Source organism: Andrena cerasifolii, chromosome 1 (genome assembly GCF_050908995.1).
Source record: "Andrena cerasifolii isolate SP2316 chromosome 1, iyAndCera1_principal, whole genome shotgun sequence".
NCBI lineage: Eukaryota > Metazoa > Arthropoda > Insecta > Hymenoptera > Andrenidae > Andrena > Andrena cerasifolii.
Genome location: NC_135118.1, coordinates 12585462 through 12610436, shown reverse-complemented (window position 1 = coordinate 12610436; position 24975 = coordinate 12585462). Strand labels below are relative to the sequence as shown.

The following is a 24975-nucleotide window of genomic DNA, read 5'->3' as shown; positions in this document are numbered from 1 at the left end:
CAGTTAGTCCATGCCATGTATACTAACGCGTTAAATGCATGGGATGCACTGTTCAAAATTTTAAAAAGAAATCGGGTTCAAAATGTTATCATTTCCATATCCTGTATACATGGAGCACAGTAATATTCATGGCATAAAGAGTAAACAAATGATTCTGAATAATTGTTACCGACCGAGGCTCTGTTCTCGAGAAAATCAATATCGAATTATAATAACAGTGACATAGTCTAGAATTACAGAATATATGAATTGCATTAGAGTTGCTATTGTAACTTGAATACGGTTTCATGTTTACGTACGAGTCCATATATCGAGGGTAGGAAAAAGTCGAATTGTGAAACTATGGGTTTGGTACATTTTTAAAATTTCAACCAAATTGATGGCACGAACTTCATATTGTGCGTTCCCCTAGAACGGTATTCCCCAACAAAGAAGCAGAATCGGTAAATCGCGTGTCTTTTCAAATTCATAAAACTTACGACATGTAACATCAAAAAATGTTGTTACAAAGGAAACATTCACGAACAAGCATGCTTTCCATGAAAATATTTAAATTAGTAGAATCACATTAATTGAACATTTCAGAAACACCCTCTACATTCGACTTCTTCGATTCCGTTTTCCGTCCCCCTCTGTCCTGTCGAGTTCTGCAACATATTTAACTTCTACGTTCTCTTGGAATACATTTACTCTCGAATTTCTGGCTCGTCTTTGAAGCATTCCTATCGAGCAGTCCTCGAAATTGTCTACGGTCTCAGAGATCGTCGCGGATTGCACCGAATTTTCGGATCGTTACGGTCGCAGTCGCGCAGCTGGAAAGTTGCGAAGCGGTCCATGAAGTTGTTGCGTGTAACTTTCAAATGGAACGATTGAAGTCCGCGCTGCTGTTGTAGTCGATAGTCTGCCGTTTGCAAGTAAATTGGAGCAAGTTGTCCAAGTATAATGAGCGTGTTCCGCGCACTGAGACGAATAATACTTATTGTTAGCTGCAGTGTCTATTTAGTGTCTCGTGCCATTAAAAGGAATAATCTGTAATCTCTAGCACGTTGTTATGTTTAGGTCTGATTTCGTGTATGTACGGAAGTATCTACCAATAAGTAAGAGAATTTTGTTCGTACTACTCTTTTATTCGAAATTTTCTATCGAAGGACAATCAGATTCAAATATATTAATTTTATGCATCGTTTTAATTGGTATGCCAACTAGAATTGTTTTTCGTTACACTCTGTAGCGTGGTAAACATTAATAAACGTTAAGATTCATTTAAATTTACCAAGCACTGGAAAAGTTACATAAACGGATATTCATAATTGCTTTGCTTCTTCCTTTTCCTTTCGTGATGTACGGCAATTTAAAATTCATGCAGCATTAAGATTATATTATGCAGACAAATTACCTAAATATAGGATGATTCACTGTATCCGTTTAAGCAACTTTCTCGAAAAATTTATTATTTCTGCTTGTTACATATTTCTGCTAACACACTACTGAATACTATAGATATAGGTTGCGTAAAACATATTTAATGCACATAAGTTGAAACATCAAAACCCTGACAGAGTTAGAAGCGATTTTCGGTGTTAGTAATGCTTTCATTCATTATATGCGGAAGGAAAACAAAGGGTTATTACATTCTTACTTTGATGTTTACAAAACATGTTTCATGTGTACTTTTCTTTCTACACACACTTCACGTCTACCTGCCACTGAATAGCAAACTCCTTCAGATGCCCAGTCTGACCACGACACGCAGTTTCTACTTACTGAAGAGCATTGCTACTTGCGGCATTGTGTCTTATAATATTACAGAATTATAGCACAACAGTATTTATTAATTGTGATATGAATGAAATATAATTGTTAATATAGGAAGATGTTCTCATGCTTTTATGCTATACAATAAATATTAATAGAAGTAAATTGCCTGTACCGAAAATTGCTTCTAACTTTAACAGGAGCGGTTATCAACTCAATTAAGCATTTTCTACTCCGTCTAGTGAGTAATATCTAGCTTGGCAGTCTTGTATGTTTTTTAAAAACACCCTGTATAGCGATATTCAGTTCATTCTTCTTTTGTTTTATTATTTTGGTTCGAAGAATTAAGATTGAATAGAAATTCCAATTTTTATCAACAGCTTATATTTATACAGTATTATATTATATTTATAAAGTTGTTTGATTTGAAATAGAAAATATAATATTACACTTAAATTTTATACGACTTTATTATTTGCAAACTCCAATAGCACCTTAATTCTATTAAATGGGATCACATAGGTATATTAATTATTATTCTTATCTCGTTACATATACACTCAAAAGGGCATATGGCGATGTAAATGGAGTTCAATTTTGATCGATGTTTCATTACATATACCTGTGCAGAATGGCGTCAAGATATCAAGTTTAGTTTCCATTTTAAACTCATTACGTAGAAACACAATCGAATGTACCCATATAGCTCTATTCATAAATATGTGACGTAGGCTCACGAGAATATCTGATAAATTATTCATTAAAAGTACCTTGGTTTATCTCGTTAAGTATAATATATGGTGACACACACAAGTCAAGTACAATAACATATGGTTCCATGCGACGGAATAAAAATTTCGATTCAGTGATATCAACATCCCTTCAAAAGATTTAAGTTCGTTATTACATTAACTTTTTCAAATCGAACAACGTGTTTTCTGACCTTAGATCCACCTCCGTAATATTACGTTCGATAGAATAAATAAAATCGTTTAAAAATAAACGCTTTTTTCGAGAAAAAAACAGCGTTTCATTGCAGTTTATAAACATTTATATACTACAATAGAAACATAAAGAGAGGTTGTAATTTTTGGGATGTTTTTCTAAAATGTGGTGTGCCAACGTCTCTTGAAATTGAGGGTTCTTGAAAGTCCTTGCAGCAGTATCTGGCAAATAAAACAGAAGTCTGTCAATTCTACAGTTTTATCGACGATAAATACGAAATATAATTGAATTCCAAACTCACGCGCCAAATAAATCAAAATCGCGATGTCACGCATACGGACAGCGGCAGATTAACTCCCAACTAGCCCCAGGAATCATTGCGCTTATAAATATCCCAAATCAACCGCGTACATTAAATATAAATCACACAGGTGTCGGGATCTCTATGTTAAGCATGTTCCACATTAATTAACTGATTCCCTCGCGCTCAGTTCAACCGCGCATATGGCCGTCGACGGAGGAACGTGGAAAAGCAGAGCGAGCGTCGTCTATTAGGGTAAAAAGGGTTAGCTGCATGCAGGGCGGGACTGTTAAGAGGAAGTTTTGGCAAAACATGGATGTTGTTTTGCCTTACCTCTACGTTTAAGCTAATGCCGACCCAAAAGGACGGGCGGCCAAAGAGACTTCGCGATGTAACGATGTTCGCAGAACTTCCTATCTCGCTGCTTCGTGTCGATACGACAAAACGCGCACGGGGGCACGGTTACTCGCTTCGCTTTATCGACTCCCAAGCGATCGGGATACTTTACTGCAATTACTTAAAGCTACATTTCAGAAATACGTGGTTACAGAGTAATTCCGGTAGAGATGGACCCCGTTCCTAAAATCGTCTCAAACTTAATCCTCAGTATCATGATTGATTAATTTTACCTAGAAAAATTCTTATCGGTCCATTTTTGTCCACACTTCATCGTAAAAATAAGCAAAAAACTCCTGATGACTTATCGGTTCGTGTAGTGAACTATCTTTTCTAGGACATGTAATGATCATAACACAATGTATTTGTAAATAGCTGTGTGGTCCACGTCTCCCATACTACTACGGGTGAGTTGGACCACTTCGATAAAAAATTATATTCTTTCATTAAATTGACTAGTGGCAATTATTTTTATCAAAACAATTGTGGCAATAAACAAAAAAAAAAGATTAATTCTATTTCTACTATTATTACCGCGATGTAATATATTATTATGATATAATAATATTATACACCGCGAGTGCTAAGACTGCTAAGTATTCCATTATACGTGGCTGCTGCCTGTTGGTGGCGCGCGGGATTTATATATATCGCCATATCTCCTACAATTATTTATTAATCAGTGTGAAAATTTGTGAAAATCTTTCTTGTGTATTAAGGAAATTTTTTTCGCTGCAAGTTATGTGCACCTCAAAATTGCCTAGATACTTTTTATCAGCGAACGTTGAAACAGATGATTTCTGTCCAGCATTACTTTTTAGTTAAATATAATTACATTGTTTAACATAAGGGTTTTGTGCGTACACTTTAAGGCTTTGCTTGAGTTCTCTGAAGTTATGTTTTAAGTTTCATAACGATCCGCTAATATTTACTGAAGTTATCGCAATTTATGTTTAAAGAAATATTGACTTTGGACGAAGGAAATTTTTTGTTTATACTTCTAGCTCCAATAGTACCTAATCATTAGATAAACAAACTGTAAATTGAAAAAATGTGTTTGCCGTGACGAGGTTTATAAAACTATATTTTTTAAAATACAGATTAACATCATTTCATTTTCCAATCTTTTTCGCATTTTCGAGCGCTAGTCCCCTTATTGCACTCGACTCTTTAATTACTAAACACTTCTTTATTTTTTGTTTTTCCTCAGAATAATCACACGTCTTTTCATTCCAGTCTTCATAATCATCTTCACTTGAAATATGCATCTCATTTGTTGCTTCTCATCACCGTCTGAAAAATCTGTAATCCAAATTCGTTTTATTTGCATTTAATGAATTTTAAGTAATGATATTTACACAAAGACACTATGGTACACTGGGCCATCTATCGGTGCCATTACAGTTGGCTTGAAAATCGCCGTTGTGCGTTAGCATTACAGCTATATGTTATTAGAGCTTATTTTATGAGAACGGTGTAAATATTTCTTCAAACAACAGAGTTATACTAATTCTTATGACTGCGCAAAAAATGATCATCCTTTCGAGAAATTAAAATGTTGACTGTCGTCAAAACTTTATAACAACTTATTACAATATATAAAAAAATATTACAATCATTATAACAAAGGAACACTGACACATTCCGCATTTGACGGATAGTTTGAAAAATACTGGTTCGTCTCTCCCGGCAGTCCATCTCTACCAGAATTACCCTAATTTGGAATGCATATTTTTACTCGTATATAACCACAGCCGAATCGATGTTTTGCCGTGACGAGAGCAGTCGTTCGAGCCAAGATATCAAGGGAAGTCGCGCACACGCTGAGTTACACTCGCCTTCGAGACGATGCTACTTTGAATTTCCACGGCTACCATACCGTGAAAGCGTCTTCCACCGATTCTCGATTCGAATGAGAGAATTGTGTGCCGAACGTGACACCTTCCATCGTGTAGCTCCCTCCAATGTCTGATACGCCCAGGGCCAGTAACCAGTTTTTGCAATCGTACGCCCGCGAGAATTCGAAATTTCTAGATAGGTCGCTTTCGTGCCTTGGCATAAGTCTCCTCTGGCACGGGGCGAAATGTGGCTGGCGGCAATATGAATGCAGAAGGTCGCCTTTGTGTTGCAGGGACGTTGAATAGATTCTTTGGTACTTTAGAAATCAACGAGCGGCAATTTGTGTGCAAAGGGTGAACAATCGCCCTTTTTTTTTCTCTCAGCGGGTGGAATCGTTTTCGCTATCGTTTATCGATCGCCCCACTCCTTCCAAGTCGTTTTCGTTAATAGCGTATGAAGATTCAAAGTAATAATTCGGTGAATATTAGAATCCTTTTTTTTCTGCTACGCCCTTGTCAGTGGAAGTTACTTTAGAAGGTGAAAAATCGTTTCTTTCAAATGGTGGTCGCTAGAAGGATCTTCGCTATCGTTTATTCACCACTTGACTCTTTTAATCCCTCCGTTAACACTGAGGATGGAAAGTGTAATATCAGAAGTGGAACAGCGAGGATGAAGATTCAAAGTAATGTTTGGGTGATTATTAGAATTACGTATTCCGAGATCCCCGCTGCTATAGCCCTTTATAGGGAAGCTGCTTCAGTGCTATTAAGATTTTTAAGTCTCCCAGTCAGACGTTACCGAGGCCAGTAGAGTCGTAAACTTTGAGGAGTGGAGAACTTTCGCAATTTCCCAATAATCTCTCTGAACCACGACAATTCTGAAGTTTAATTTTCTTGGTGACCCTCGAGAGACTAACTAATATCACTTAGAGAAAATACGAGGAAATACTTACACGGGCCATGTTACTTCACGGTGAAAGTTTCGCGTCGAACGCTGTGAACTTATGCATTTAACGTATCTGTTGGTTTTCTCCATCACCTTAACATGTATATTTTGTATACATCTCAAAGTAAACCTTATTTCGTAACATTCATTTTCACCGCGAATTCCTGCTTCTGCGACACGAAATAGCCGAGAAAGATTTACCGCGTTTCTCAAGGAAATTTAAAGACAAGCATTATTTGTAAAGAAAATTTTTCAGAATATATTTAGTATTTCTACGATCTGCAAAGTTGACTTTCAAATTTTATTTTAAAAAATTGAAGAAATTTCTGATCAAATCAGTGCAGTGTATACGCAGAAACAGGCGATTCAAACATTGATGCAGAGAGTTTTCTTACAAATAAAGAAAAATTCTTGAAAATTGTAGATTGAACATACCAAAAGAGAATGGTGCCAAAATTGGGATTTTATCCTAAATAGGTACCTACTACACGTCACTACCAATATCCCCACAAAGTGGCAACCTGCCAGCCACCCCCTTGTGACCGAAAATCGCGGCCACATTCTTTCACCCTGTTTGTAACAGCAATTTAAATCAGATGCTGCCCCGTCGTATTTAAAGAGAATTATTATTTGTTGCTTACAAGGGAAGTTAAGCAACCCGGAAATTCAGAAAATCATGCAGCTTTGTGTTCAAGTAAAGTAGTTCACGCGTAAGACAAGCCTATACTTTGTTGGTGCCATAGTGCAATTTTGGGGGTGAAATCACCGCTTGAAAGTGAGAGATATCGCAAAGAAGTTTAAACAAAAGTTGCATCTTTTTTTTATATCTACAAAACTGTGTAAAAGTAATTATGAAAATATCCATGCTATTCAAATTACCCCCACCTCGAATCTTTAATTTGATAACCATTTTTACGCGGTTTTGCAGATATAAAAAGAAGAAGCAACTTTTGTTTAAACTTCTTGACTCTTGCGCTCGAAAATGGTGACAGAATGCCTCTACCCGAGGCAGAAAATTGAAAAAGGCACGGGAACACGGATCCTTGGTTCTTGTAACGGTCCGCCGTTTCTAAAAGAAAGTTCATCCCGATGGAATCGGTGTTCGATTTCTCGTCGGCTATAGAAAAAGCAGCGACGACTACGAAACGAGGGGAGAGTGAAAGCCGACATGTCCTTCCTTTTCTTTTTCGTGGTGCTGAATACGAATCGCGGCACGTGGCGCAGAGTCTACGGCTACGTCGAGACGCGGCCTGCTCGACGTTTGGCGACGGCAAGATATTCTTCCCCATGGAAACAAACGTTGCACGTGCTCGGAAAATCCGATCGTGCGATTCGATATCCCTGGGCGGACTTTTCCAATTAGGCTAGCACGGAGATTCATGACGATGCACGCCACACTCGAGGATGAAAACTTCTCTCGTACATCTGCGAGCATCGTTGAGCAACGCGCTTCAGGCGCTCCGCTATACGTACCTGTTCCTTGGTTTTTCGCCCTCGAGAGGTGGAGATACGAGTGTTTAGACGGGGCACGTTTGATTTTTTTTTTCTCTCCGCTGGTGTTATTCAATTTTAAAAAGCGCGACGTGGGCAAGCGTCATTAAACTTTGAAGTACCTCGCTGCATTCGCGCAATTTTCCCTCTTCTTTCGGAGAATTCTGGCGAGTTTTATGTCCTTCGTAAAATTTACTACCATCCCGGGTTATTCAAGATCTTATTTTCCTTCATTTTTCTTTGCGGATAAGGAAATATGTACTGTGTTTTTTTTTTCGAGTATAATTTTGTAAATGGATTGCTGCAGTTTCTGAATTTTCAGGATTTAGTGATTGGTGATGTAAGAAACGGATGGTTTTGTGGACGGTGTATAGTAGAAGCTACGTAGTTCGTTCTGAACAACATTGGTAAGCAGAGATGTCGGACTGAAATTTGTTTTGTGCATAGGGTATTGTATTTCGGTTTTATATAGGTACGGTTTCGCTTCGACAATCATAAACTCTGCTTCGGTTCATCCATTCAATTGATTTAATTTCAAGAAACGAAGAACAGATGTTGGTAACAAGTTCCATATACTTTTCTTAGAATTCGGAAAGGTTTTATAGAAATGGGAACCCGATTGGGTAAAAAAGACCCAAGATTCGTACGAGAGTTAACCTTTTGCGCTCCAACTTAAGTAATCTTCCCACTGTAACATCCTAAAAAATTACCGTTATTTGGAACTCCTTTTTGTCACAAAAGAAATATGTTTACTAAATTGAAGTTTTTTCTATTTTCCTATTTTTTTCTTCATATTTTGTTCATGCTTGCTTTTGCATAAATAGGTGGGTGTAATTGTTGGATTACTATAATTATTAAAAGGCAAAAATGATTCAACATCCAAGGAAACCTGAATATAGTAAAAGATAATGATACGTGTGTAGAGCGTCTTTTTGTTTCAATATCTGGCAACGGTGATAAAACAGTCCGTTGTTAGAGAAGAGCTCACTTCTGTTCGGTATACTGTCGTAGAAAGACATTCTTTCCTAGCCGTTAAATAAAATTAAAATATAAAACTAAAAGGCTCATTTATTTAGTAACCAATTTCCAATAGTAATATGCTCTGTAAAAAAAGACGCCCCGATTGCGCGGTCGATTTTGCAGGAACCACGTATCCGAAATTACAAAACCAAAATAATGTGTAATCAGTATGGCTGTCGCTATATCCCGAACTAGATTTACTTGGATTGATAACGAATTAACAAAATGGTGGACGTCCAAAGTTGAAATATCGAAATTAGTTATCTTATTTAATCATTTTGCAGCGCAAAGGATGAGAGAGAAACAAGTAAAATGTGTGAGTCTAGTTCGGACCATAGCGACAGTGATACTGATTACAAACCTCCCCGATTGCCCCGCCCTAAATATATGGTTCCTCCAAAACCGATGGCGCAATCAAACTGTCCTTTTTACAACGCATATTACACCCACCTATTTTGGCGAAAGTAAGCATTAGAAAAATATGACAAAAATCCCTTTGCATTCCCAAAACATGCATTAACAAGTAAAAAAAAACCTCAACCCAGCATAATCATTCTTGTTGTTACAAAAAACAGTTTCAAAGAACGGCATTACCCTAAGTCGTTTCAGTGAAAAGACCCCTTAATCAACCAGAGCTATACTGGATACTATACATATTAAATACAGAATTTCAAAATCAATGAATTTAGAGGACAAATGTTTACAAGTAACACTGCAATATTTGCACCGATTCCTAATATTTCCCCACTGGAACAATGAAAAACAATCAGCGTTGCGCGCTTCTATAAATCTGCCGTTTTACACGATCTTCGTTCACAAGGGGACTTATTCTTTCGAACAAGAATTACCGTCAAATAGTTCGACTCTAGCTCGAGGATGGCAATGGATGTTTCTTAGTTCGAGGGAAAATCGCTCCAATTAAGTGGAAACGGAGCGTTTCAAGGTACTACTATGAATTGTAAAAGGAGGGCACGGAGAGAGAGGAGAGTGGTGTAAGTTGCCGTGCATGCCGGAGTGGAGTGCGTTAGGAAAGGGACGAGACGGGAAAGGCGAAGGTAACTTTCTCCGGTGATCGTCCTACTAACCGCGATATTATCGAGTCGAAGATTTCTATGTATATCTACTATATTCACCACTCGCTCACAGATTTCCCCTCTATACGTTTTTATACCACTGCGAGCGCGCGATTCGACCTCCATTTCCTATCTTTTATCTATTTACTGGGTAAGTGAAAGAAGCAGCCGTATATGGAGGGTGCTCGCTGGAAAGAATCTCTCGTAGAAATTTATGCCGTGGGTGGAGAAAATGTGATCGCTCGTTATGGTTCACTAAGATGAATGGTTTACGCTACCAGAAATAGGACACGATCTCTTTTCAATGGATATGTTTGTGTCCCATTGCGCGACGCCAGTCTATGAATATGCGTTGTTAGTGGGATTCGAATGTATTCGAACAGTGGATGAGACGACGAATCAGTCATTGGTATTTTACTCATTTCGGTATGATTGCGTCCGCGTTAATAGGATTTTTGGATATTTTTTTAACGTGGCGGGGGAATAGAACCGGGTTAATAAACCTCTATCAAACACAGTTTATAATTTATTATTTTTGTTTACGTAAATATAAAATATATTTGTTCCTGGGGATAAGTGAAGTTTTGTTTCATTTCTTTTGAATTTGTAAACGCTTTTATATAATAAACAGAAGGCGACGAAGTCAATATCAGGAGTGACGAAGATGTATCCCTTTATTCCAAGGCATTCGTGGCTTTGCAAAAAGGATATGTTAAAACAGCTACCTGGTGTAACTGCAAAAATAATTCGAAGTCCATAAACCTGACCTTTTTCAATAATTGAATATTCAAAAATTGCCTCTAAAATATGTACAGTCTTATTTCACGCATCAATCCACACAGTGTACACAATTTTTATGTACACAACTTATTTTTGCCAAAGAGATATCAAGCAATGAATACCTTACCTCAACAACAACTATTCAATATCATTTTCCTAATACAAAACTGAGCCCCCAGAAGATCGCCCTATCCTCCAGAAGTCTCTTCTCTCGAACACGGTTACTCGCTTATTAATTCAAATGATTCAGCATCTACTTCTTTCGAGGCCCACAAACTCCGTTCACTTAGGTGACGAAAAGGGTCCTCCGATCGTCGTTCATCGTTCCTTTTGTTCCCTGTTTAACCTCGTCCGCCACCCAGGCGATAGTTCCAAGTTAATTCCCCGGCTGGATCAAAGACAGGAAAGCGTCGGTCGGTCGCGTTTACTAGTATAATCGCATGCAGCTTTCCATGCACACGCACGCATACATATGCACGCCGTCGAAATTGCGGCCAGTCTGTTCTATTAAAGTGAAGTGCGAACGTGGTTGCAGAAAATAAGTGGGTGATTCACGCACGTTCTATAATCGTCAAAGGGGCGCATCTAGCGCGGACCGCCTACGGGGTTATTTCCTGCGACACTGCGGTGTCTGTTCTGGAAGACGGAAATCCGACGGCACCGACGAGGACAGAAACTAAAAAGGGGCATTCGGAGGAAGCGCGATTTCACGACGTGACAATTCCTTTGACTGGGGCCAACGGCGGGAGTCTATGAGGCCAGTATTTCAGAGAACCCCCGCGAGCGACCGTCACTTTCATTTCGCAGCCGCGCGCGGCAGGATGCCCGCGCCCGGTTTATATGCGCGCTCCTGCTGCCCGAACGGTTTGGGAAAACAAACCGAGCTAAACTGCGCTCAAACACTATAAGCAGAGCACTGGTGGAACTAATTCAGTACTTTGCGGTGACTTTTGCACGGTTTCGTGATGAATTATGTTACGAAGAAAGAAAATAAATTGATTCATCGTTCATATATTCCAATAAAAGTCACTAAAACTCGCCAAAAATGCATCGCTGCAAATTTAAGTAATTTTTATAAGAAATTACAATCATTTCTTGATACAACTCTACATATCTACATAGTTCAGACTTTCAGAGAATGCAAACAAAATTTTGAAAGTATTTTTAAATCTTCTGAAGCAGAACGGTCCTTTAGCTACTTGGGCAGCTCTAATGCGTGCTTTCACGAGCAGTGCCAGACAACCGAAGCATGGAGAACAAAAATAGGAAAATAGGAAAAATAGGGAGTATGTACTCATTCTTCAGAAGGGCAGCTTATTACGAGATGCAGCCACCATTGCTGAAATAAATACGTTGCTCCTTGAACGAATGTTCCTGGAGGCCCACTCTGGCCATTTCCGTATGTTTTGTACTTGTTATGGTCTTGAGTTCTTACGAGCCTGTCCTTTCGAGATGAAAAGCAAGAAAGGAACCGAGGAAACGGATGAAGATGTCAGGAAGAGCTACCCCAACCGTGTAAAGGTTTTTTCGTATACCTACTCTGTGTTGTGTTGTTGGACTTTATTTATTGTGACGAATACTGTTGCACGCTACACCGAAGTCGGTGTATTACACGTTTTGTCATTTTCTCAAATATCTGCGGAGCTAGACAGAGTGTGGCGTCAAACTGATTACCCATGATTGTACTTACACCGAGAGAAGTTCATTTGTAATCTGTAATCAAATATATCAATACACAGGTTCTCTTTTTATTCGTGTATGAATTAGTTTGTCCCGAATAACAAATAAGAAACGACATTTATTATGGAATAACGTAGTGCAATCGCAAAGTGTTTCTAAACGCAGGTCCGTCATTTTAGGTACGCGCTATGGCTCCCGCTATAAAGTCACGAGCAGCATTTTACAGCAGGCTTTTTACGGTGGAAGGAACGATACAGTGGGGAAAAATAAACATCGGAAGCTTGCATATTGTTCCCTGGGGTACTTTTGATTTCGAAGCATCAAGTACAGCTGTGAAACGTCAGAAGCACGTGTGCGTTGGCAAAGAAGGAATGGCGATAGGTATCGAGAGAGAATGAGCAAAAGAAACTGAAACTTTTGAATACTGAAGCATCAGAACCAACCTTTTTCTGCACTCGTGGAATGTTTAAAATAGTGTTTTTTGATTCACGATAATCTGAAAACTCACTATTTCTTCGAGGGGGTGTTTTCACCCTTAGGACCGTTTTATTGCCGAAACAAAAAATAGATAAGTTATTCGTATCACTTTAGCTACATTTCTCCAAAGTTTCATTTTTTCTTTTCTTTTTTAATTTTCGAGTTGCCGAACTTCCCATTTAGTGAAAAGTGCAAACATATTGTTGCATAAATGATATTTTGCCCCAGGTAGTCTAGAATAATGATTGATTCAATTTAATATTAACTATAGATATAGGTACAATTCCGTTCTTTTTATTGTACCATAGAAATGATATATCTAAACTAAGTATTCTCTCATGCACTGACAAAAAGTACATATGGATTTCTTCAAGAAGCAATTCATTGGAAAATTATTGCTTTTAATTTTCGCCATCAGATCGCTTAGCGGTAACAAGTAAATCTCAACAGGTTTTCATTTCCAACTGTCTCCTAGTACCTCCAATTTCAACACAAAGAATAAAACTATCAACGTAAGGTAGTAGTAAGTCGTGAATAAGATTCGTGAATTACTGTTTAAATTTTCCTCCCACTGGTAACCTCATTATCATCACATTTTCGATATTCCATTCGCCATTGTGCTTCACCCATCAAACATTAAATTGTTCGCAAGATGGCCGCTTCATCATCATAATTATGTTTCTCCCTTGAAGTTTTTCCATCTCACTAGGTCGTTATTCCGAAAATTCATCAGATCGCGAGGAGCGGGGGGTTTAATTTAGGGTATTGTTTCGTGGTCCTATTGAATTCGCGTTCAATAACACCCTATAGACAACCCATCATTTCATCGACAAAGGATCGCGCAGCCATTAGGTACACGCGAACTAATTAACTTACCGAGTCCAAGCCACTGTTCCTCGAACTCTTTTCCAACAAATGGGGGAGGGGAGGGGGGTTAATATCCGTGGTCGATGTAACTTTCTGGCTGCTGGGAGTGACAGTGAATAAGGGACGAGTTCATGCGAATCGCGCAAAGAAGCATAGTGGGGGTGTAGTAGCTGGCTTGTGCCAGCGATATCACACTGGTCAGTTTTAATTACACGAGGCCACTGCAGGGATTGTGGCGCCCATGGTCCACGAGCACATTCATATCGTTCAGCAGGAGACGAAGTGACATCCAGGCTACATCCAGGCGAAGCTGGTGGTCAAGAAAAAATGGGATCATACTGTTTTAACCCTAAGACTACCTGGTTCCAGTTGGACCCCTAGCGATGGTTCAAATACCCACATTTTTTATGTAAAATATAACGTTACTTCCAAGCTAGGAAAATCAGACGATTTCTCCGAGGCATTTTGAGCGTAATTGCGCCTGCTAATTTATTTACATGCCTGATGAGCGTGTGTTTAGTTTAAGTGTCGCGTCCTTCGAGTACTAGTGTGAATCCAGCTTAACTTGCTAATCGGGCATAATGACCCAACTCGTTATGAAAATTTAAACATTACACCCATACAGAAAGCGTCGGCATATATATTTTTCATTCCCACTACGAAGACACTATACCTTCCCATTGGAAGAGAGACCCTCATTTTTCCTTTGTGTTTTGTATCTTCAATTCTATGATTATAATTGTACTGCTGGGTGCAAGAACGGCCTCAGTGCCAAAAGTCAGTTTCGAGAAAAGTATCTATAAACATCACGAAGTTAGATATTTTTTATGCAGAGTGAAATTTTAGTAAAACTGTCTATAATATTTAAAAATTTGATATATCTTCTTTGTAGTTGCATTTATTACAATTGGAATTATGTAGTAAATTAATCAGTGAAATTAATTTTAATTATAGCCCTCTCAGGCTCTACTTTCATAAAATGAAGAAATATAGAAAAAAATGTTTTCTAACATTATGTTTTATTACTTATCTAATATTTGATACTATTTGAAAAAATATAGAATATCACAAAAATGTAGCCATGTTCAGGTGGACGTAGGTATGTTGGCTTATAAGCGAAGGTCCCCAACCCGGAAATGAAAAAAATTATGAATCTTTGGAATACGTCGAGGATATGTATGTATTACGCCTTTTTTGCTGCCCAAATTCACTCTAAGGGGGTGAAATTGACCCTCGAAAATTAGACTATTTTCCGATTTTGTGGTATAACTCGCGAATTGTAAGAGATAGAAAAAAAGTTTTCAGACAAAAGTTACTTGTTTTAATTGGGACTATCATTCAGTGGCTTACAGTTCTTACATTTCGCGACTTAAAACACAAAATCGGAAAATAGCCGAATTTCCAGGGGTCAATTTCACCCCTTTAGAGTGAATTTGGGCAGCAAAAAAATTGCGAAATCCCCAAAGTTTCATAATTTTTTAAATTTCCAGGTTGGGAATCTTCCTTTGTTAGATACGAGTTAGGGTCAGTTAGTCAATATCGATTCACAAAATAATAACTCTGTCAACTTTAAAGAGACGACAGCGCAATTTAGAGGACATATGCAGAAAAGAATGAGTAATCTAATTATGCGTTTCATGCAAAAAGGGCCTGATTGTCCTGAGGCCGTTCTTGCAACAGTACATTTGTATTAGAAATAAATTAAAACATATTCGCAGTGGCCGTGGGCAAGTCCAGTTAGCCCGGCTTCGTGCATTTGCCACTTCACGCACAGGGGACATTTCCGGCTGAGAAAATCCCTCGTTTATAGGTTGAGGACCTCGTGTCAGGTTCGCCAGGGCGATATCACAGCCAGAATCGTCGCATGTATATAGGCATACACGCGGGGTCCACGGATTACAAACGCATCTACTCTTGCCTGGAATTTCATGCGACGATGATAGTATATCCAGGCATTAATATCAAAGTGCACCGTGTTAGGGGAAGTTTGAGCAACGCCGGTGTTGCGTTCTAAGCCGTCGCTTCAGACTCTAGGCTTCAGTGTCCCAAACGACGCTCTAATTTGGGAATCATCAAGTCCCCAAGTGTTTGAAGTCCCTTTGTTGAGCTTCTAACATGGCAATGAACTTTGGGTAAACTTCATCCCCGTATTTTTATTTGGTGCTCTGTATAAGAATGCATTAAATATCATATTCGTGATGGATACATTCGCTACCGCACACTGCATTCAAGTTATCTTAAACTACCGATAGGTTAAGGCTCCGACACACAGAAACGAATAAACGCTATCAAAGTACCGTTTTAATGCCCACGCGATTGCCTCACATACTACGTACGATACTCTTTAACGCGGTAATTGTGACGCGTTTCTCGAATATTTCCATGACTTTTCTTTCTGCAAGGCTCGAATTCTCCCTTGCAACGGTATCCGCGACGAATGAATACCGCGTAATTAATCTTTTGTAGTGCGGCACACGAACGCCTTCCGCAAGTAAGTGTTCGCATTTGTCTAACGCGAGCGCACGTGTGTGCGTGGCAACGCGTCACTGGCGTCGATTAATTATACACGCGATAGTTAACGGGCCACGTTGTGTCCAATATGATTTCGGTACCGTGAAACGTAACCACTAATAGAAATGAGAGGGATTAGAAGAGGTCTATAAATGAACCGTACTTCTTTTAGACCTGTTTCGCACGACCCCTTTGCACCCGATACCGTACACTTCTGTCTTGAGCGATGATTCACGGTCTTAGGTTTTCTGACTAATGAAACTGCGTCTCTTAAAGGATTATTCTGTTTCCAAGCAGGCCTGCGCTTTGAATGATAGGGACAGGGAACGATTGTAAAAGTGACCGGTATTATAAATGCGTCAAGATAACGTCGAACCAGAGTGAATGGTACTTATACACGCGTGTCAGTAGTATCAGAACGATACAAGTGTTTTCGAGCAAGCACTGCCCCGTTATTTGTGTTTTATTAGGTTGTTGCCTCAGTGATGCAGCTTCTCTGGGAATTGAGTTCGTAAAATATGGGTAATTCGGCACGAGCATCATTTATTTACTTGATATAAATACAGCGGTATCCGGAAGTTACGTACGAATTGCTTGCAGAATAACCGACGTAAGTCGAGATAGAAGGAAACGGTGGAATATCTCGTAAAGGCCTGAAGGTATTAAAAAATCGTTCGTACGATAGTACTTTGATAAGGTGGCGGGCGTTATGTGGTAAAGATAGTTTCTCTGCAGGTGGAGATATGGGTGAGATTTGAAGGTCAATTTAATTCTTTTAAATAGGACGCCTATATTCTTTTATTCATAATATGATAACGGTTTGTTGCGATGAAATCAACGATGTGTAACAGTAAGTCATTCCGTTCTGTGGAAGGTCGTAAAGTCGTGAGGCCCCGAGGCGTCAAATCAATGCATGTCACACGCTTTCGACCAGCTACATTCTGCTAAACTCTACTGGACCGTGCTACTAATCGCCGAAAGCGTGCCACAGATGACCTTGAAATCTCTCTCATTTTTCCACCTGCACAGAAACTATCTTATATCACATAATGTACCTCCTCCGTAAGAAGCAAATTTTATAAGAACAGGTTTTTAACACCTTCGGCCCATTAAGAGATATTCCACCGTTCCCAGTTAAAACGAACATACTGTATATATATTCACAATTAAATATAAAAACCTATACATCTATGATATATGTTAGATGCATACAGATTTATATAACTTACAAATGCCTCTCGTGTCGTGGAGAGAAATGATCTAAATGCGAAATAATACAGTGTGTCAGGGGATTGCTGTACTTCAGTTCCAAAAACTCGCCATATTTAAGTACATTAATAGTTTTAAAAGACTACTTGAAAATATAGCTACAGTGCCGGACGAAAGTATTGGGGCACTTTTAAAACAATAACTTTTTCAAAATTTGTCCAAGCGAGGCATAGATAAAAAAGTTGAAAATGCGACCTCCACTATTTTCGAAGCTATTTCGATCAATTGCAATTTTTTTCAAAACGACGAAACATGTCGCATAGTAAACTAATCCGTCTAGCTTCTCAAAAAATCTCAAGTCGTTTGGACGAATTCTGACAAAGTTATTCCGTTTTAAAGTGTGCCCCAATACTTTTATCCGGCACTATATAATCATGCATTGAACGTCTTTTTATTTCCAGTCATTTAGATCAGGAAAACTGCATACACGGTGCGTCGAACTAAAAGGCGTATATTATATATGTTTGCTAAACTCATTTTATAAAAATTATCACAAAACTAGAAGCAATAAAAGACTCGTCCAAAGTCTAGTGTGGTCAGAAAAAGATCAACGCGGTGTTTCCTATTAATTCATGTGTCAACATGTCGCTATTGGTCAAACTTTACCATCCGTTCGCATGCATATTAATAAATGGAAATTAAATAGAACTTCTACGTATCATTTCCCGAGTACAGCTTGTTTTTGTGAACTATATATTCATTCACTTCTCGAACATATATACGAAGTGAATGAATTATATATATGTAAATATTATAAAACATTGTCTACTTGTGTTGAATCCAAATGAAATCCTACGAAAAACAAAAAATTAATTATCATCAATTAAACAGCATTTCTGTTCGGAAATCTGCAGTATAATCGTGTCTTCGGTATCATTACCCCCATTTCGCCCCGTTGATTTTGTAACAATTTTTTTGCTCACGTGGTCACTTCATCGTCGCATAAATTACTAATCAGCACGTTAAACTGTTGGCGATTAATTCGCACGTGGACGTGTCTACGGAATAAAAAAAAAACGTGTTACTTATGTAAATTACCGACAACTGTAAAGTGATCAATCTAGTGAAATGACGCGTAGCATATGTATACGACATTCCATCGAGGGTCAGGAAATTCTTCTTGTATAAAACAGTATTTTCCATTTTATGTAGCAGTCTCAAGAGCATCATCGGGTAATAAAAGTTTACGACGCAACATCCCTTTCTTATTGGAAAAAGGTACGCCACTCCTAACTTCGCCGTCTCTTTACACGCATAAACTTCTATTAAAATACTTCTCGAACAAACCTCGGATACTCCCCACGAGCAAGATGTAATCTTCTATGGGAAATTATTCTTTTGTAGCCGGGAAAATGTTCACGTTTGTGGAAAAATGTATTTTAATAAAGGCACGAGCTGCGCGTGCTTCATGGTGGCATGGTATATTATGTGTGCCGGCAATGAACAGCTGGAAAACAGTCGTGGGTGGCGAGGAGAATAATTATTTTTCAAGTACCCCGCAGGTACTCAATCTAGCTTGACGCCTGCATCGTACGATACTAATTACCCAGAAATGTTCGTACCCGTTAGTGAGGCTAAGTGTATTGTTTCCGTCTTGTTTCAGGTAAGCTTCTTAGAACCGGGTCACTAATGACTGGCTGAATTCGTGCTTACGAAAGGGATCGATGCGGTGAGTAAGTAACTCTCAAAGAACGTGTAACGTGAAAGGAAGTGTAGAAAGAATCACATTGTTAACAAAACGCACACTCTGAATTTCATGAAATAATTTGGAATTCGTATTTTCTTCAGGTCTTTTCTTTATTAACGTTCTGTGCTTTCCACCTTCTTTTTATATCGAATACTAGTTTCTGTTTACTGATAAAGAGAATGCACGAAATTTGGATGATGGATTTGGCTCCAATTTGACATATAGGTACCTACTAAATGCATAGGGTGCATTATTTAAACTTTTGTGGGAAAATTCAGGTCAAAGTTTTGTCTTTCTCGTACCCTCGAAAAGAACGATTTAAATAATTGATAGTAGAAATAATTACGAATCAGGAAGTGTCTGTACATAGGAGCAGAAAAGAATAGTGACTATATCGAGGGTATGGAAAGGGTAAAACTTTGAACTCGAGTTTCTCGTGAAATTTTAAGTTGCTCGATCCTTGCATTTAATTCGTCATTAACCATAATGTATTTATCTAGAATTCAAAGCCAATTTTCTCGATAACGAAACGCGATATCAAAAATTTTTATTCCATATTTTCGCCTTATTTGGGGCTGTGGAATCACCCCTAAAAGGATGACGATAATAACAAAATAGCCTTACAGTTCTCATTGGTTGTTCCATGAAACTATTTGCAAAATGTTTCGACAAACTCAACAGTCCATAGCTGACTTAATGTATTCTTTAATTTCCCCATCGTTCTTAATTCGATGAAGTGTCACAACGCAAATTTTCAGTAAAATAATCGCAACTTACTTACCTTAGAAAACGATGAAAGTGTTGATTAATTTATGCTGTATACATTGAACACTGATTTCAATGATATTTTGATGAAAGCTGGTGTATGATATCCCTTTGTTTCGACGTCGAAAGAAATTGGCTTTGTCGATGGTGTTTCAGTGGATATTCCCATTGTTCATTAGTACTGCGTCCAAGTGCAGTGCTGTTTCGAAAGGCATAGCAGGTACTCATTGTTGTGTCGGTGAATGATTGATCGATTCGAAAGCGATTACTTGCACCTTGGATTCACTTCAGGCATAGATTTGCACAGATTCAGAATGCGATTAAGTCAACGGTATTGTTGTAACAATTAACAATAGGCAGCAAGGTTAATGGTGCCTCAAGCAGCATTTACTGTTGCACTCCAAGACCTCTATCTGAACTCAAAAGTACAATAAACGAGCTCTTCCGCGCACTGAAACGCGTAAAGCTGTCCAATATTCATGGCTATTCAATCTAATTAAGTAAGACGTACGATAATCCGTAAATCTTCATGGAGAATATTATTATGTGTTGGAAATGATGAGGCGTTGAGGGATTCATTAAATTTCATTAGTAGTCGAAGTTAGGTTATTTAATCTGCATACAGGAAGATATATTCTGAGTAATAATGGCGCTTAATAATAATATGTTGTTAGGTTTGTAGTAAAGTTCTGTTGCTCTTCACTCATAAAACTGGAAATGCTAATGAACAAGGAACCCTCTCGTTATTGCAAAGCTTTCTCTGCTTTATGGTACGCAGTTTAAAAATTCAAAACACGTAATTTTTTAAGAAATGAAATGTTTCTTTGTGGAAGATCTAGTTCTTTCTATCGAAACTGTTCCTACGTGCAGTTTAGCGGGTTGTTTATTCGAATAATTCGAATAATTTCGAAAACGAATAATTTCTTCGAATATTCGAATAATAAATTTGGAGAAGTAACGTTATAGTAACGGGGGACGAAATAAAAATATTGTAGTTTCTTAAAATCGTTTATGGGATTTTAGCTTCCTATAAAATTGTCTGCTTATGGGCGGATGGGCCTAGCTAGAGGAGGGGGCCTTTGGCTGACTAAGTCGGAGTTGCCCACTCTTTATTATTATAATAATAATACTAATAACTGATGGTTGTTTTCGTTTCAAAGTCTATAAATTTATCAAAAATTAACAGAGTTCCAAATTTATCGATGGCAAAACAAATAATTGTCAAGGCCAGTATGAAAAGAATTCCACGATAAAGTGTGAAAAATATTTCATGTTCAGATTTCTATTCGGTACAATCCGAAATTTGATCACTCTGAATATTCGAATACTTAAATTACACTTAAATGTTTCGTTGCAGCCATACTAGCACCTCTCACTCGTCGCCGCAACTCTCAAAGAAGTAGCGGTGATAGCGCCGAGTTCTTTTCGAGACAGATAAGCGCGGCTTTCTTTCGAGACAGTACCATATTGCCTCTGTATACAGTTTAGCCGCGTTATCATCGCACTTCAACAGCACTCCATAACGACGTCGAAAGTTGTTCTGCATTATTCAAAGTAAAGTAGATACCTATTTGCGATCTCATATGTAACCAGATGTATATTCCAAGTACCTCTGCTTCCTTCACCGAATACTCACCCCGTATCAATTTTCGCCACGCTATCATCGCACCGCAATAATTCGCCAAAGAATTTTTGGATAACAACGACGAACGTTGTTGCACGTTATTCGGAAGACGCATATGTCTCTTCTTGCGAGACAGGAGGGTTCTCGAATGCGTCGTGTCACAGCCCCCGAAGCATGTAGGAATGAGGCTGCGGCAACATGCAACAGCAGTAATGGCGACGCAACAACAGAGACAACGTCGAACGAGCGTGTCCTGTGTACAAATGCCAAGGCATTTCGTGCATCCTTGGATAATATGCGGCGCAATGCCAAATGCCAGCACGTCCACGCGGCAGCCAGCCTTCCAATATGCATGTGTACAACCTGCGCCCCGCACGCGCATCCTGCGGCTTTACACGTGCACTTACATCGCAAAAAACAGGCTACCCATATCGATGCATGGAGCCTCTCCCTTCGTGATGTTTTTCGGCGATATCCCCTCTGCTATTTCTGATCAAAACAAATAACCATTCCCCACCTGAGCACTCCATTGGCGAGTCTGAAGGCTGACAAAGGGAGCGCAGGTTCAAGTCATCGATTTCCTTCGAATTTTGCATATATAACAGTTGGGGCACAATGTTAAACGTAGTAGTGCTCCAAGCTTTGCCATTTCAAAGAGTTGGGCAGTAACTGAATAAAAAATTATTTAAATAACGGATCGAATAAAAGTTACTTTAACTTTAGATTATTCGACGAATAAAGTTAATTTCTTTATTCGATACATCTTTTAAATTTAACTTTAACTTTATTCGACACGTGACGAATAATCTTCTTAACTTTTATTCGTTATTCGAAATTTGTATTTAAATACAATTTTTCGATGTACCTACCTATGCGCACGTACGTGAGCATGCAACTGTATTTAGCAAGGGAGCTTTGGTAACCCGAAATTTACCTACGATTTTTTTTTAAACTTCGCAGGTTTGTAGGGGACCTCAATAGAAGTATCAATTTTATTTTCTGATACTTTTTAGTTCTTTCGAGCTAAAACACTCTTTAAAGGTCTTAATGCGTGTTTTTCTATTTTCCTGTATATCTTGAAAACTATGGTTAGAGCGAAAATTTAATGGTTTTTATACTCTACAAAACTATGCAATCAAATTCTTTAAAATTTGTAGTTTAAATACGAAAAACGTTCGCCTCTAGAAACGTTAAACAATTTGATTGCATAGTTTTATAGAGCACGGAACTACTAAATTTTCATTGTAACAATTATTTTATATCTACTATACTCTTCAAGATATTCAAGAAAATAGGAAAGCACATTAACCTGGCAGTGTTTTGACACCGAAGTACTAAAAAGTAGCAGAAGAAAAATATTTCTGACACCTACTCCTATTAAGGTCCCCCTGCAAACCTGTAAAATTTAAAAAAATTCGGAACATTCAGGTTACCGAAGTACCCTTGTAAGTTGTGGTAGCAGCTTAACTATTGAACGAACGATCTTCATAGTTGGCATCTCGTCTTCTAGTTTATTCATTCGCGAAGGTGAAAGTGGATATCGAAATAGGCAATATTTATACCGAATATTTGAATTATTCCCTTCTACCATAGCATTTAATCATTTTTTTTTTAGCAAAAGGTGTCAGACATCTATGGCCACAATAAATTCCTTTTACTTTACATACTTCGTTAAAAACGGAGCCTTTGGATGAAAACTAAAACTACAACGCACACATTTCTTAACGGCTCGGCCACCTGTGAGATGCGTGCATACAGGAATTACTCAGCCACATGTTTTACTTTCAACCCTACTTCCGTGCTCGGGATGTCTAATATTAGGCTTTCGTCTCTTGCCAAAGCCAATTAAACGTTCCCGCAGCGGCTGTAATTAGGAAATCAAAATTACCTCGCGAGACTGCATAAACGCGCCGGTTACCTTCATTTTAGGTCTACCAGCAGGTAGTCGGATGCTTGGTCGTTGATTCGTTCTGCTGCTTTTAATCGAGCATAACTCGCGTGCTGCGTCTATGTTAATAGTTAATGGACGTGGAAAACCATTGCTGTATCCTTCATAGACGCGCTAATTTTCCCCATTCCCACAGAGCCTTGCTTCTCCCCTTTCGAAGCCTCCGATTCTACGCGGACGACCACTTGACACGAGGAGGATCGTTCGCGTAAGCTCGATAGAGTTGAAAACGAATGACCATCGGCCGTTACGAAGTGCTTAGTCAGCTACTCGAGAAAGCACCTGCACATAATGCCGGACGTCGCGGCATAGACGTCCGTAGATAGGTGACTTCCCCCTGGAAAATTCGGAATACTCGATTTCACGGACGACGTGGCTCGTGGGCATTACCCGTTCGTTGCTCCTGCTGAAGTCAAGTCAAGGAACATCAGGCGGTCCTTTTTTCATTCTAATCATTGCGAAACGGCCCTTGCTTCGCCGACTCGGTTTTCCCGGCCGGCCTCTGTTACAGATTTCGCTCCCCTCTGTTACTTTCTCCCATCGACCCCATCTCCCCAGAGATTTAAATTCAAATAGAACACATGCGCGTTGAAAGTGGTGGGAAATAGAATTTTATCTGTGGTGTCCTTGTTGGGACGAACCTACAAGGGCATGCAACTCGGTATTGATTCTTTTGGAATTCTGAATATAGTGCTGTAAAAGAGCATTCTTATAGTTATTAACCTGACCATGTTTAACACTTTGGGTGCTATGGGCGCATTGTGTTCGTTCAGCGTATGGAGCGTGTGCGGGGAACGCACATAGGCGTTCAGCGACTATGGTTAACAGATACGACTAGAGCAATCCCGCACGCGGCTGAGCGTTCTCAAATTTTCAGTGCCTAAAGGGTTAATTGAACTTTCTGAACGGCTATATCATCATACTCTCTCATTGTTTGTTTTATGATCATAGTCAACAGTGATGATTTTCTTTTTAAAAATTCTATTATATCGTTAAAAATAATCGACATATTCTGGTTAATAACGTTGGGTTCGGTCCCGTAACAAAACACACCTTTCTAAAAAAAGAAGCTGATGGAGTCTTCATTAATTGAACACGAGAGTAATCACCATAGAGGGGATATTCATAAACGATATTTTTAGAATTCTATAATGATCCAGGTACAGGCTTGCCTCTGTATTTCATTAATGCCAGGATAACGATATCATCGCAGCAATCAAATATTTCCAGGCGCTTCTTTATTTCTTCTAATCAATGCGGAACGGCCCTTGCTTCCTCCGTGTCCTTTTTCAAACCGAACTCTGTTACAGGCTTCCGTCTCCTCTAAGCAATTGGCATCTCGAAAAGTAACATCATTGACATTTTTTAGTACATAATTTATTTTGCTTCAACAAGTTGAAAAGTATACGCGATGCGTTTAATTATATTCTGCTTTCGAGCATAAAATTCGATTAATTGCTTGCGAAGAAGGTACAGAAACGGAGAAATAACGAGGGAGCACGGGGAATTGTGAAATATAGACTAGTAAAGAATCCGATATGAGGTTGTCGCGATCCATCATGAAACTTCAGTTTTTAAATATTATATATTTCAGGTTGCTGA

At 38.7% G+C, this 24975-nt stretch overlaps 1 protein-coding gene across 7 annotated transcripts in view; it reads left to right on the top strand.

Annotated features, from left to right (window-relative positions):
• LOC143369429 (CCR4-NOT transcription complex subunit 6-like) overlaps nt 1–24975 on the top strand; it is a 417004-nt gene that overhangs the window by 27181 nt on the left and 364848 nt on the right. Inside the window, exon 4 of one of the 7 annotated variants that reach the window (XM_076813392.1) lies at nt 18953–19005. The exons of the other annotated variants lie outside the window; for them this stretch is intronic. Coding sequence (XP_076669507.1) covers nt 18953–18990 — 38 coding nt within the window. The 3' untranslated portion in view covers nt 18991–19005. Of the gene's footprint in view, nt 1–18952; nt 19006–24975 lie in introns of those variants that run through there. 7 annotated transcript variants of the gene reach the window in all.